The sequence below is a fragment of the Equus caballus genome, chromosome 16, assembly GCF_041296265.1.
Source record: "Equus caballus isolate H_3958 breed thoroughbred chromosome 16, TB-T2T, whole genome shotgun sequence".
NCBI classification, from domain to species: Eukaryota; Metazoa; Chordata; class Mammalia; order Perissodactyla; family Equidae; genus Equus; species Equus caballus.
In genome coordinates this window covers 7797251-7811543 of record NC_091699.1, presented here as the reverse complement: position 1 = coordinate 7811543, position 14293 = coordinate 7797251, and the positions used below count along the sequence as shown (strand labels likewise).

Below are 14293 nucleotides of genomic sequence, written 5' to 3'. Positions count from 1 at the left end.
CCAGCTACAGTTCTGACACGGGAAGCTCAAATAATTTCTTGACAGGACTTAATTTCTTCATTCCTCCACTATAGCTCTTAATATTACTAAGTTGAGCACATAGGAGAGAATAATCTTGTCAGTGAATACATAAACACTGGCTGGAAAAGACTGGGCCACATAAGGAGGACTAAGTTATTTGGAACCATTGTTCAGTTCACTGGAATGGGAGGAACTGGGAAGCACATAATCAAATGGGGTTCTTTTGGGTAGGAAGCTTCAGAACAATTAATGAAAACGTTTACGTCTCACTATTTCAACGAGAAGGAAACACTAACTTACACATACCATGGTTTTGCACCTACCAAAACTGATCAGTCCTCCTTGGGATTCCTCTACTGGGAAAGAACAAAGAGAATCCAGAGCTGGGAAAGGAAAAAGAGACCATGAGAGCAAGCACAATTTAGGGTTACCATGAAAGGAAGTAACATTTGGCTCCTCCATTCCATTTTGCATAATACCACTAACTGTACAAACACAATATGAAAAGATTAGAAGGATTGTAGATAACCCCAAACTCTTCCCCTAATCCCCAGGAAACCCAAACACTTCAGCAGACGGTTTTCTGGCCTGTCCTCCACTTTGGGGAAGCTGCTCTGCACCTGAGACTAGGCTGCTCAGCCCTGCCCTGAACAGGTCCTCGTCCCTCCATTCACACCTTCCAGGACTGAAAAGGAGCCACGCCATCCAACCACACCTTACCTCATGGCCTTGGGGTCCCGTGAGGTTGAAGAGGTTAGAAAAGACATAGAACTGGTCAGGAAGTATTCAGTATTCCAATTCCAGAAAAACTGACTGTGATTAAAGACATTACGACATATTCATGTAATAAACGTGAAGTCAGGAAAAATATCATGAACATGGAAAACATTCCAGAAATACTGTCAGTAGAAAAATCAGGTTATAAAACTAGGTACAATATGATACCATTTGAAGAACATATGTGTATCTCAATATCAAATGACTGAAAAATCATCAGACTTCAATAGACAGAAAACAAGCTAGAAAGTTGTACATTCAAATATTAACAGTGCTTATCTTTTGTTCCTGATGGGGGTTTTGTTTAAGTATGTATTAACTTGCTGATTCAATGGCCATTTCGTAAAATATCTATGCATGTGAACATTTGTTGTGTGTTAAGTGGAAGCTGTTTTCTAAAATGTGGAAAGTTCATTCTTCTAAACAGATTTTAGTAGGTCTTGGAGAAATGTACTAAATTTGGGTTGTTTTACTAAATGTTTTTTGTTTCTTTCAGTTACCAGTGACACAATCTCCTCTCAGGTTTCTAGGCATGCTCATTGTTGGATGACTGTCTAGACAGATGGTCAAGTCCCTGAGTATAGCTAATATGTACTGTTGCTGGTCTCGGGGTTACATCCTTCTGCAAGTTTTCTGTACGGAACCCTTTCCCACCCTGTGAGTCACGTCCTCCAGAAAGCTGCTCAATTATCTTATCCCATCAGTCTCACTCAGCAACCACCATCATCAGAATAAAAAATGTAATGTAGGAGTTACCGTGTGACCCAGCACTTCTGCCCTTAGCTATATACCCAAGAGAATGGAAATATGCATTCACACAAAAACTGGTACACAAATGTTCACATTTCTAACAGCCAAAAAGTGGGAGCAACCCAAATGTCCATCAACAGATGGATGAGGAAAATGTCGTTTATGGATATAAGGGAATATTACACGGACATAAAACTGAAGGCTATTTTGATACCGACTCCTCGTGGATGACCTTGAGGACACTGTGCTAAGTAAAATGAGCTAGTCATGAAAGCATAAATTTTGCACGATTGCTCTACTATGAGGGTCCTAGAGAAGTCAAATTCATAGAGACAGAAAGGAGAACGGTGGTTGCCAGGACTGGGCGGAGAGGGGAATGGGGAGTTAGTGTTTAATGGGACAGAGTTTCAGTCGAAGATGAAAAAGTCCTGGAAGTGGACGGTGCTGATGGTCACACAACAATGTGAATGCATTTACTGTCACAGAACTGTACACTGAAAAGTGGTTAAAATGGCAAATGTAATGCCATGTATACTTTCCAAAGTAAAGTAAAAGAATAATGTGCTTATCTACCACATGGACGAACTTTGAAAAACTCTTGCTAGGTGAAAGGAGCTAGACATAAAAGGACACACACTGCATGATTTCATGTAGACTGAATTTCAAGACTCAGCAAATCCATGGAGACAGACGACGTGTTAGTGGTCTCCAGAGTATGGGAGGACGAGGGATAGGAAGTGACAGCTAACAAGGCCAGGGTTTCTTACTAAGGTGATAAAATGTTTTGGAATTAGATAGTGGTACTGATTTTTACAACCTTGTGAATATAGTAAAACATTTTCTTTTGAGTACATTTTTACAAGGTGAATTTTGGGGCTGGCCCAGTAGCGTAGTGGTCAAGTTCAGCACACTTTGCTTTGTTGGCCCAGGTTCACACGTTTGGATCCCAGGCATGGACCTACGCCACTCAACAAGTCATGCTGTGGTGGCACCCCACATACACAATAGAGGAAGATGTGCACAGATGTTTGCTCAGGGCCACTCTTCCTCAAGCAAAAAGAGGAAGACTGGCAACAGGTGTTAGCTCAGGGCCAATCTTCCTCACCAAAAAAACAAAAAAAACAGTGAATTTTATGATCATGAATCTATCTCAACTTAAAAAGTAATGTAAACATTTGCAACATAAATTCCTTACCATCACGGTGCTCTCATAGGTCATCAGAGTTTAATCACAACCCGACAGTGGTGACTGCAGTCAGAATGACATCACTGCCGTATAAAACACCAAGTCACATTATCTGAATCTCCCTAGTGGCCTTCGATGCATCTATTCCTATTCAGGGTTTACTTTACTTACCAGAAGGAATGTAAAAGTGTCAACTATGTCATTTGAGTCTTTTTATCACCCCGAATACTAAGATGGCATGGTCTGGCATATCATAAGCACTTACTAAAAATCTGATTATTCTACCCCAAATTCTAGTTCTAGACATTTCTTAAGAAAATACTGAGATAAAGAAATGCACGTACAAGTATGTTCAATACTTAGTTTATGACAGCCAAAACTAGAAACACAAAAATCTAACGGAACAGGTTAATTAACTTGGTTCTGCTATATGATGGCAGGTACAGCATTATTCATCAGGATGATACTGGTCCAAGTGTAAAATACGCACTCATAACTGGGGATCCAGTTGAAACTTAAGACATAGATTCTGTTCTCAGATTTTCTAAACGTAACTGCTCTTAGAGTTCATGACATTTTAATGCCTTGGGTTGTTCATCAGTAAAACTAAGAGTGTGAAGATCACTTGCTAAGCATGAATATCTTGGAGAAATATAATCTACATAAAAACTTAATAACATGTTGTAATCCTATATAAATATGTTAGATATTTTTACTGAAGAACATTGCATGCCCTCTAATTGGGTATTATAAAAGAAACAATTATTCTTAGATTAAAATTGTGCTTATCAGCCCTGCTCTGATAATGCTCACAAAACAAAGGGAAAAAAGTCAGGACTTTTGCTTGAGAATGCATTTTTAATTCATAAATCAAGAGTTTCTAGAAAAGAGGAGGAGGAAATTTCCCTCCCACCGAAATGCAGCAGAATCAAAGAGACATTTGTGAATCACAACCTGCCCAAAGAACCTGATGTGATCAAGCATCTCATAAGTGAGAACATCAGTAAGACTCTCAGTGCCCTGAAGCAGCAAAGAAAGACGTTCGGAAATAAAATGATTCCTTATTTTCTTCTATTTCAATCAGTATTTGGAAATGTTTTTGGGAAGACAACTAAAATCAGATATTATTGCAAAGTTTTGTTAAGTTTTTCTTATATCAATAATTTAAAATCAATGATTTTATGGAAAAAAAAAAACTATCCTCAATGTTGACTTTTTTGTGTAAAACAATTATTTTCCCTTTTCATGGTTCTTCTTTTGGGGATGGCAGGACTGAGGAGGAAGTCAGGAGGCACCAGGCTTTTCTTGGGGCACAGAATGACTTCCTTACACGACACTCTCCAGGTCCACACCCGCCCTGCTCATACACATAAACAGATGGAAAAGAGGACAGAGCCTGGAGTACGGGAATAGGTTTACAGCACGTTCCTGGGGTCCGAGCTCTGGGAACCCCCAGGCTCTGAGACAGTAGCTGCCCCTCAGAGCTCCCAAGTAGAGAACTCCCCAGGCTTTCCCAAACTAACCTCGGTGCCCCCTGGCTGGAAATCTCCCTTTAGGGCTCAATATCCTACTTCCCTCTTGCAGCCAAGCAGCTGTGAGGAGAGAAGAGGAGGAAGCGCCAGGGAGCCCAGAGCCACCAGACAGTGACGCCACAGAGCCACAGCCATCACACCTGCACAGGTGAAGGACATGCACCAAATCCCCGTCACCCCAGCACAGCCACGCACCTGTCACAGCCTCGCAGCCACACCCATGGCACGGAGGCGCATCCCACCGCTCACTCGCGTCTCTCACACACACACCCCGCCACACGCTGCCCGTCTGTCCCCACAGACACACCGTCCTCTGCCGTTCAGGCCCGAGAGTCCCGTGAGGACTGGCGTCCCTACTACCGGCCTCCACGCTGTGAGCGCTTCCGCCGCCACCCCTCCTGGTTCACGTCGGGCTCGAATTGACTCGCTTCACAGGATTCCCGCATCCTGTGCTAACACATCCACAAATGAGCTCCACTCACCTTGCAAAGAGGGAGAACCGCGCGAACACGGAATGGAAGCCGAAGATCTGGAGTGACCGCTACCCTCTGGGAAGTGTCGCTCCAACCTGAACATCTCCGGGCGCCGCGGCTCGTCCGAAAGGCCGCCGAAGCGCGGAAGTCGCGTTGGAACGGCAGCTCGAGAACCGCCCGGAGCCCGGCCCGAGCGCAGGTCTCTCCGCCAGGAGCGCGACGTGAGGGCGCGTGCGCGGGCACGGAGTCTGCGCGGAGGCCGCTGGTGCGCGTGCTCGGTCCAGAGGCGCCGCTGCGCCCAGGAGACCGAGCAGGGCGGCCCGGCGCCGGCTCCGAGCGTCCGGCCTGTGCGCGCAGAGCCGCGCGGGAGGGTCGGCGGGGCGGCCCTGGGGAGAGAGCGCGTGGCGGGTGTGAGCTCTGAGGGCGGGGCCCCGGGCGAGTCCCCTCAGGCGGCTGCAGCCTGGGGACAGCATGTGGGGCAAGCAACTGTTGATCCCGCCGGGGATGGGCTGGTTTATTCAGTGTCTGTTAGCTGCGTTTAAACAGTGTGTAGGAGTGAAGTAATACACATTTACTTAATTCTCTAGGCTAAGCTATAATAGTCAAAATGGAATGAATAATTAAATGTAAAAGCGATCTGGAGATACACCTGCATATGTTTTTGTAATATTAAGTTAGGGACAGATTTTCCAACCATAACTGAAGAGAGAAATGCTAAATAAATACTGAGATTTGACTTGATAATTATGTGTAAACATCCGAATCATCTAAATGACAATCAATTATTGAAATAAAAATTGATGCAAGACAAAAATTCAATAACTTAACACATGTAATGAACAGACAGATAATCTCAAGGCACTGTGTTTTTGTCGCTCAAAATAATGGTCACTAGTCTAAGAGGAGAGTAGCAATAACTATAGAAATATAAATTATATATGCAAATTATCAGCATTACATGATGATAGTTGAAAATACAAATTACCATTGGTAATAAATATTATCATCAAATACATCAGAATCAGAATTACTTGACCTTTTAGGAATTGATCCTGCTCTCCATAATGAGTAACTAAGAAAATATGGGTCATTTTATTCCCTTAACTCTGTTTATGCTCCTGAATCTCCTGATGCATTTTATTGCTCCATCTTTTTCATAATTATTTTTTGTAGCTTCTTTCTCTTCAGCTGAGACGTCTCCTACGTTCTCTTTACACTATTCCATAAATGATCCCAATTTCTTCCTAGGCATCATTGGTGAATTCCATGCTTGTGATGACAATGTAGTGATAAATTATCCATGTGTTTTTTCCTCCAGTTTTGTCTATTCCTCAAGTGACTCTCCTGGATGTAGCAATAGGCCAGTAGCGATGCATGACATTTTGGTCAGGTCAGGCAGTGAGAAGGAAAGAAAATCTAAACTCTCTCTTTGAGATTTTCAATGCAAGATCTGGGTGGAAGCCGACAAATAATTTGGAAGTACCCACGATTAGTCAGTATGAGGATTTTATGCTCCCTCAAGAGTAATTGAGGTGGGGGGTCGGGATGGGGGGTGAAAGGGATGAAGAGGGTTGAATAACAAACTTCCAGCTATAAATAAATGTCTTGGGGATGTAACGCACTTGTTGACTCTATTTATATTTATATTAACTATAGTTAACGCTATATTGTGTATTTGAAAGTGGCTGAATAGATCCTAAAATTTCTCATCAGAAGAAAAAAATATGTAATTATGCATAGTGATGGATGTTAACTAGACTTATTGTGGTGACCATTTCACAATATACACAGATATTGAATCGCTATGTTGTACACCTGAAACTAATATAATATGTCAATTATATCTTAATTATTGTTTTTAAAAAGAGTACTCGAGGTTGTTTAATCAGATGGACAAAAGAAGCTATTTCAAAGGAAACAAGAAGACCTAATATTTAGAGTCTAATATTTAGACTCCGTGGGGTCCTTGAGAAATGACTCTGTGTCCTGGCCACACTACTGGACAGTGCACTTGAAATACCAAGTAAAGTAAAAGAAATAAATGATATCAGTGCCCCACAAACATTTTCACGTAGGATGATGTAGGAATCCCGGGTTCCCTCCTACCCTGTCCCCCACACACAAATCTTGACCAGGGACAGAATTACAGAAAAGAAAAGGCTGAGTAAATTTACACCACAGTCATCACCACACACCCACCAGAAGCCTCAAATTAAAATCTGGACAGTATTAAGTGTCAGCAAGAATGTGAAGATATGGGAATTACAGTGTGGGACTATCAATTGGTTTGTTGACTTTGAAGAAAAAAATGACAATATCCCCAGTAAAGCTGAAGATATGGTTACCCTATGATCCCTGCTTAATACCATAAGTAAATCCATGCGAATGGTAACCAGATATATATATGTGTGTATATATATATATACACACACAGAAGAATCGTCTCAGAAGCATCATTTGTAACTGCCAAAAGTGAACACAATCCAGACCTCCATCAACAATCGAAGGAATAAACAAAATGGTGTATTAATAGGATTAACTTGCAACACTGAGTATGAATCTTAAATACTTAATATTGAATGAAAGAAATCAGATGCAACAGTATATATATGTTACCCTAATTACACAAGGGAAAAAAAAAGGCAAAAATCAGACTATGATTTTGGCATAGAAATAGACATGATAAGAGTATAAAGAAAGGCAAGGGAGGGTTATTATACTAATTTGGATATTCGATACCCTGGGGGCAAGAGGAGTCTAGCAACAGTAGGGGGCATGCAGGAGACCTACTGGTGGTAGTAGTACTCTATTTCTTGACCTGGGTTGATGTCACACAGTTGTTTATTTAATAACCATCTATATGTATCCATTTTTTTTGTTAAGATTATGATAGTTTACAACCTTGTGAGATTTCAGTTGTACATTATTGTTGGTCATGTTGTGGGTACACCACTTCACCCTTTGTGCCCTACCCCTACCCCCCCTTTCCCCTGGCAACCACCGATCAGTTCTCCTTGTCTAATATGTATCCATTTTTGTGTTTGTATATTTCACAATGAAAATGAAATAGAAGAAAGGAAGGTGAAAAGAAAGAAATTTCTCTATTCATGAAGTTCTTAAAGTTATAATTTTGGTCAATCAGGTTTTTCTCCAAATTCAGATTCTAAAAAAGTGAAAGCACAAACACTGTTTTCAGGACAAGTGTAACTGTTCTTTGTAAATGTATTTCAAGTCAATGACCAGCTCACACTGACCTCTGAGTCCGTAGGTTACAAACTGATTGCCTCAGTACTTAAAATAAGCTTAACTGGACATTTTCAAAGATTATTTTCACAGAGCTGCAATTCACTCAGGCTCTTTTTTCTGTGGATCTCAAAACAGGAATCCTGCCTCAGCAAATCTAGTATTTATTTGTCAGTATGCTTTGGAGGAGAAAGAAAAAAATTCTTAATTTTGTCAACTTAATAATGGAAATTGAATGTGACTGTTGGGGGAGGCGAGCCTCCTTTCACAATTATGAAAGAACACAGGTTTATTAACCGTGGAGGATCCCAAAGTGAAGCCTCTGGGTCTCTTCCTAGGTCTGAGTTGACTTGTGGTGTCTTCTTTTTGTCCTTTTCTTCATATTCTGATGATTAGACCACTTAACCCTCCTTCATGCTGACAGATCACCGTTGGAGCTGTGAGGTTCCTGTTACCCCAAGCTGGTGGCATAGTCTCTCCAGTTCCCGCTTTCCTCATTGCCACTGGAAAAATCCCCTAGGTTTCCTCAGTTTGAAGTTCTGCTTATTTCAAAATAGTTTCATTATCCCTGCTACTGTGAACATCTCGCCCTCTTGTTTCCAAGAACAATGTTTAATGAAAAGACCTCTTCTTAAACTAAAGATGAAATCCCATCATTCTACTTATTGTATGTAGGAAATCCACATCTACAGGACCCTTCAGAGAGGGACCCCTCTTGCCCTGGAGTAATCCTATTAAGCACCTTCATCTCACTGTTTCTAATTATAATAAGAAAGTCAGAAGAAACTCGGTTTCTCCTATAATGAATTCATACAAGAATTTCTGCAAGTGACAAAACGTTGGAGAGAATGACTTCAACACTCAACAGACTGATTTTTTTTTAAAAAATAGATCTGATTATTTCCTACAATGTGAACAGCCTTTGTGTGTCTCCTATGGCTTGACTGACTCACAATGTTGTCCTTTCTTTTCCTCCGATACCAGAAGTTGGAAGGAAGCCCCTCCCAGCTACTGTAACGTATAAGCATGTAACTCGTTGTCTAAACACTGTAATAGTGGAGGATATTAAAACTTGGCAAAGTGGAGAAGATTGTTCTGTGCCATGCATCATGAGGTCATGACCATCAGTGAAGACTGTCAGAGCCCTCAGTGGCCAGATGGCCCGCGTGCATCAACTGGCGTGGTGTCACTGAGTTGGAGATCTCTCCTTGTGTTCCAGGAGTAAACACATGGAAGATGTCATAGACATACAGAAGGGAATGCTGTGTGAGGTCGTAGCGAGGACTCTCCTCTTCAGACCAGGGCAGGGAACCCAGCACACCAGAGGGATATGGCACCTGCATAACTGCTTCAGTGTTTTTGTTATTATTGTTGTTTTTTATCAAAATAAAGCATTGTTTGCTTTGATTCTCATTCAGAATTTTCATGAAGATACATTCCATCCTTTGAATTGTAGAAAATTCCTGTATTTCAATGAGGCGAGGACATATTCACAGGAAAATGGAGTTTCCTTATACGTATGAATCTTCTTGTGTCCATTAAGGAGACATGGCAAGACAAAGCTTTCCTCAGCACACTCCACAGACATCCACTGTTAACTCTTCCTGCTTCCAATGTCCTAGTTCAACATGTCAGTTCTGGCACTCCAAAAGTAAGTAATAGTTCTTCTAAGTGATCTAGGATTAACAGAAAAATTTCTCTGCTAGGGACCTTATCCCTATAGTGGAAGCCTAGGCTGAGAAACCCTGAAATCCAGCTTAATAAAGTTTCTCTCTGTTGTCTTATTCATTCCGCTGCAGTAGAGATTTTTAAAAAGTTCTGGAACCTACCCAATATCCCCTTTGGGTCTCGGGTCACTTTTTCCAAATCCAGCAGTCCCTGTGGCACTGAAGTCTCAGGGAAGAAGTAATTAAATCAGCTAGCTCAACATGATATTCGTGATCAAGTTGTTTAACACAGCCTGATCACATGTACCCCTCCCAGAAAAGAGAGACAAAGGATGCAGCGATCTGTGAACATCTTTGGGGAGGCCAATGGCTCCATCACTTGATGTTGGATCTTTCTTTTGTAAAAGGGGTAAAAAAGAAAAAAAAAATTCATATAAAATAAAAGAAGATCCAGGGACCGGCACCGTGGCCGAATGGTTAAGTTCGTGCACTCCGCTGTGGTGGCCCAGGGTTCGGATCCTGGGCGCGGACATGGCACTGCTCGTCAGGCCAAGTTGAGGCGGTGTCCCACATCCCACAACTAGAAGGACGTGCAACTAAGATATACAACTATACGGGGGGGGGGGGGTTGGGGAGATAAAAGCAGAAAAAAAAAGATTGGCAACAGTTGTTAGCCCAGGTGCCAATCCTTGGGAAAAATTAAAAAATAAAGAAAAGAAGATCGGGCTTCTCTTTGGCTTTAGGCAGAGTTCTTAAAATCTATATAGGAAGGAAACTCAGAATTCCTGTCCTGCAATGGTTACCTTTGTGATTGCATTCCAAGTCTCCCTTTCCAAAATTATTGTTTAAAGAAATACTAATCCCTTGTGGTAACGCTGTTGACGTAAGAAACTTTATGTAGTGCTGGTGGAAATATAAATTAGGAGCAATTAAAATTTTTCTCAGTTCATGCTCTCTTATACGCCTAGCGTAAGAAAATAAAAAAATATACAGAATGTTTTAGTATGAATATATGTTAATACCAGCATCGTTTATAATCACATATTATGGAAAACAACTAAATTTCCCAAAGATTGAGATGGTTAAGTAAGTAACGAAACACCCTCAATATAATTTTGTAGCCGTTAAAATGTTTAAGTGTTTATTTTTTTGTATGGGGAAATTATTTTGTTACGATACTGATAGCTGAAACTGGGTTATAATTGTATATTAAGTTATAATACTTTAAAATGCACACACACAAGCAAAATTCTATAGCACACAAACAAATTTTCACATTTCTTTTTATTGTACAAGCATCTTATGGCCATTTGTCTCTCCTTCCCTGGCTTGTGTGATTTCCACATTTCCTCAGATAATATTATTAATTCTTATAATAGAATTATTAAAGAACAGCTATTTCATGTCACTTCCTTCTCTGTTCCTCTTTGAGGTTCCTGGACCCAGGACCCTGGACCAGCTGGCTGTCCTACAATGCAACTCAATTCACCCAAATTCTGACACTGTTTACCTGGAGACAGCATCAGATTCCACAGGTTGAGGGTTCAGTCCTACCAGACAGTTCCCCCCTCCCCAACTTCAGATGCCAATCCCAAGCCCCGGTTGTCACTTGCACTTCTGACCGACAGGCTATAGATCACACGTTCCCACGACCTCCTCCTTGGGTTCAATTTAATTTGCTACAGCATCTCAAAGAACTCAGAGATATGTTTTACTTTTAAGATTACCAGTTTATCATAGAAGAATATAACTCTGAAACAACGAAATGGAAGAGATGCCTAGGGCAAGGCATGGGGAACCGGCACAGATCCATGCACTCTCCAGGCATGCTACTCTCCCAGCACCTCCACGTGTTCACCCAGAAGCTCCCCAGATGCTGTACTGTTGGGGTTTTCCGGAGGCTTTCTCTCGTGGGCGTGATCAATTATTAACTCCGTCTCCAGCCCCTCTCCCTCTCTGGAGGATGAAGGATGGGGCTCAAAATTCCAAACTTCTAGTCAAGACTTGGTCTTTCTGGTAACCCGCTCCCATCCTGGAGTCATCCGGAGGCCCACCAGAGTCACCTGTTGGGACAAAAGATGCTCCTACTGCTCTCACCACTTAGGTTTTTACAAGGGTTTTAGGAGCTCTGTGTCAGGAACCAGGGGAAGACATCAATATATATATTTCTTATTATTTCACAGTTCCCAACTCATGTTTACTCCTATTCCATGAGCTTTCAGTGTCCACAAAACATAACATTTTTTTAAACAGTTAAACTCTTTATAGAGGTACTGGATCATGTTCTCAGCCTAGTTTTTATCCATTGTCAGAGATTGAAATACCCTAAGTAATCTTAGAAATATGTGTGTGAATGAGATTTTATTTTGCTGAACCTACAAAAGGAATAATATTGCAGTGTTCTCCTATTTGTAGTACAAATGTGGCTAAAGTGACAAATGTGGAATCCTCGCTGAGCCTTGACACAGAGGGAAAACGTCTCTTTGAATGATATTTGAGGTGAGGAGAAAGTAGAGCATTAGCGCAAGAAGAATGGAGAGTCAGAGTAGGAACTGAGGGCTGGGGAAACAGACACTCACACATTGCTGTGAAAACGTAAAATGGTACAGTCACCATGAGAAATTTTTCAAGTGAAAAGACACTCAAGTGAAAACTCATCACAAGTGAAAATGCACCCAGAAAATACGCTTTTGAAAATTTAACTTACGTCTAAGCCTAGATAGATGCAAACTGTAGTTTACACAGTTTTAATAATTGGAGCGCTGCTTGTAAGAATACAGAGAAATCCTTAATGCGTGTTAGTAGAAGATGGGTTATTTAGCCTAGGGTGCAGCCACACATACTGTGACCTAACTTGAAGCTGTGGGAAATGACGACACGTCTAATGTACTGACTTGGAACCACATGTGTGTGAAGAAAAAGATAAATACTTAGAAATGCATATATGTATTTGAGATTGCATATTAACATAGTATAGACCTATATATTTATATACGCTTATAGGTAGGTGTGTGTATTTTTAGCATCTGCCTATTTGTATATGAAAGTAACTTCTCTGCAAGGATACACACCAAAATTAAAGCACTGTTCTCTCTGAAGTGAACTACTGTGTGTCTGAGCACTTGGAAGGAAAGTTTGCTGACCCCTTTTGCCTTTTGAACGGTTGTTCTATGTATGCATTACATACTTAAATATGTAATAATGCTGATAACTAAAATGTGGGCCTCCTTTGAGGAGAACTTTACATTTCCCATTTGCTCAAGTTCCTCATGAATCTAACTACTGTAGGGGAGCAGAATTTGCTACCCCAAAATGTGTCTCTTTGGCTTGATCAATTTTAAGAGCAAAAGACTTTGACCTTCCCCATAACTGCCTAAAAGAATTCTAGATGGAAGGCCTGTTCCAGGAGGGAGCTCCTACCATGGAAACTACGGTGTGATATGAACGAGGTGTGACAGACAGCGAGGAACCCAGAGAGGCCGGGTGGATCACAGTCCTCTCTGTCTCCAAAGTCTCTGCCAGGTACGGCAAACAATTATTTACCAAACATTTACTTTCCCATCTCCACATGAATTGCCCCTGGAAGTCCCAAACCCCCACCGCCAACATCCCCTGTGTCTTCAGCTTGAGTTGTAATTAAGGTGGTGGCTTCAGCCGTTTTGGTGAGTTTCTCAGTTTTCCTAGGTTTCTCCCATGCATACATGTTATTAAACTTTGTTTTCTTTTTCTCCTTTTTTCTGTCTTATGTCAATTTAACTCTTAGAACAGCCAGAAGAACCTAGAAGAATAGAGGAAAAATTCTTCCCCCCTCTATCCTCTATAGGGATTCAGCTTCTAATAGCCCCTTCTTTCCGGATTTTGAGCCTCTGGCTGCAGTTTATCCATGTCTGCATATGCCTGAGGAGCAGAGTATTTGTAGTCAGATACTCATGAACAGGCGTTACAGATTACGGATGCTTCCCCGTCTGTGGCCTCTGGGAGCAGTCAAGCCCACCCAGGCTTAATACAGCACAGAAGGGTGCAAACATGTGCTGTATCGACAGTCAGTATCTGGAGACAGTAATGTGAAATGGAAAAAACGTTGTGAGATAATAGGAAATATAGATAGGTCTCTGCCCACAGTTCCTGACACAGCGCTCCTGGAACTCTGGTAAATTCCTAAGTGCCAAGAGCAATAGAAGCTTCTTTTGTTCTAACTAGGCGACTCTGGGTGAGCTCCTGTGTGGCTTTTGGATGCAGGCTGGACACCAGAAAGACCAGGCTGTGATTAGAAGCTTGGGATTTCCATCCCCCCTTTCTCCTCCAACTTCTCTAGAGAGAGAGGAGGGGCTGGAAGTCGAGTTAATAATCGGTCATGCTTATGTGAGGGAGCCTCCATGAAATCCCAATACTATGGGCTTTGGGGTGCCTCCAGGTTGGTGAACACATCTGTCTACAGTGGGGGTGATCCATCCCGACTCCACAGGGACAGATGCTCTCATGTTTGGGACCCTCCCCAACCTGACCCTGTGTGTCTCTTCATTAGGCTGTTCATCTGTATCATTCGTCATATCCTTCAATAAACTGGTAAACATATATAAATGTTTCCCTGAGTTCTGTGAACTGCTCTAGAAAATTAATCGAACCTGAGGAGGAAGTTGTGGT

General features: G+C 41.7%; 1 protein-coding gene across 1 annotated transcript in view; it reads right to left on the bottom strand.

The window, feature by feature from the left end:
* The window catches only part of LOC138918158 (ral guanine nucleotide dissociation stimulator-like), a 44406-nt gene that overhangs the window by 19222 nt on the left and 10891 nt on the right, over positions 1-14293 (bottom strand). The window contains exons 4-5 of the mRNA XM_070238354.1: positions 4749-5125; positions 345-404 (exon numbers count right to left, since the gene is read on the bottom strand). Coding sequence (XP_070094455.1) covers positions 345-404; positions 4749-5125 — 437 coding nt within the window. The remainder of the gene's footprint in view (positions 1-344; positions 405-4748; positions 5126-14293) is intronic.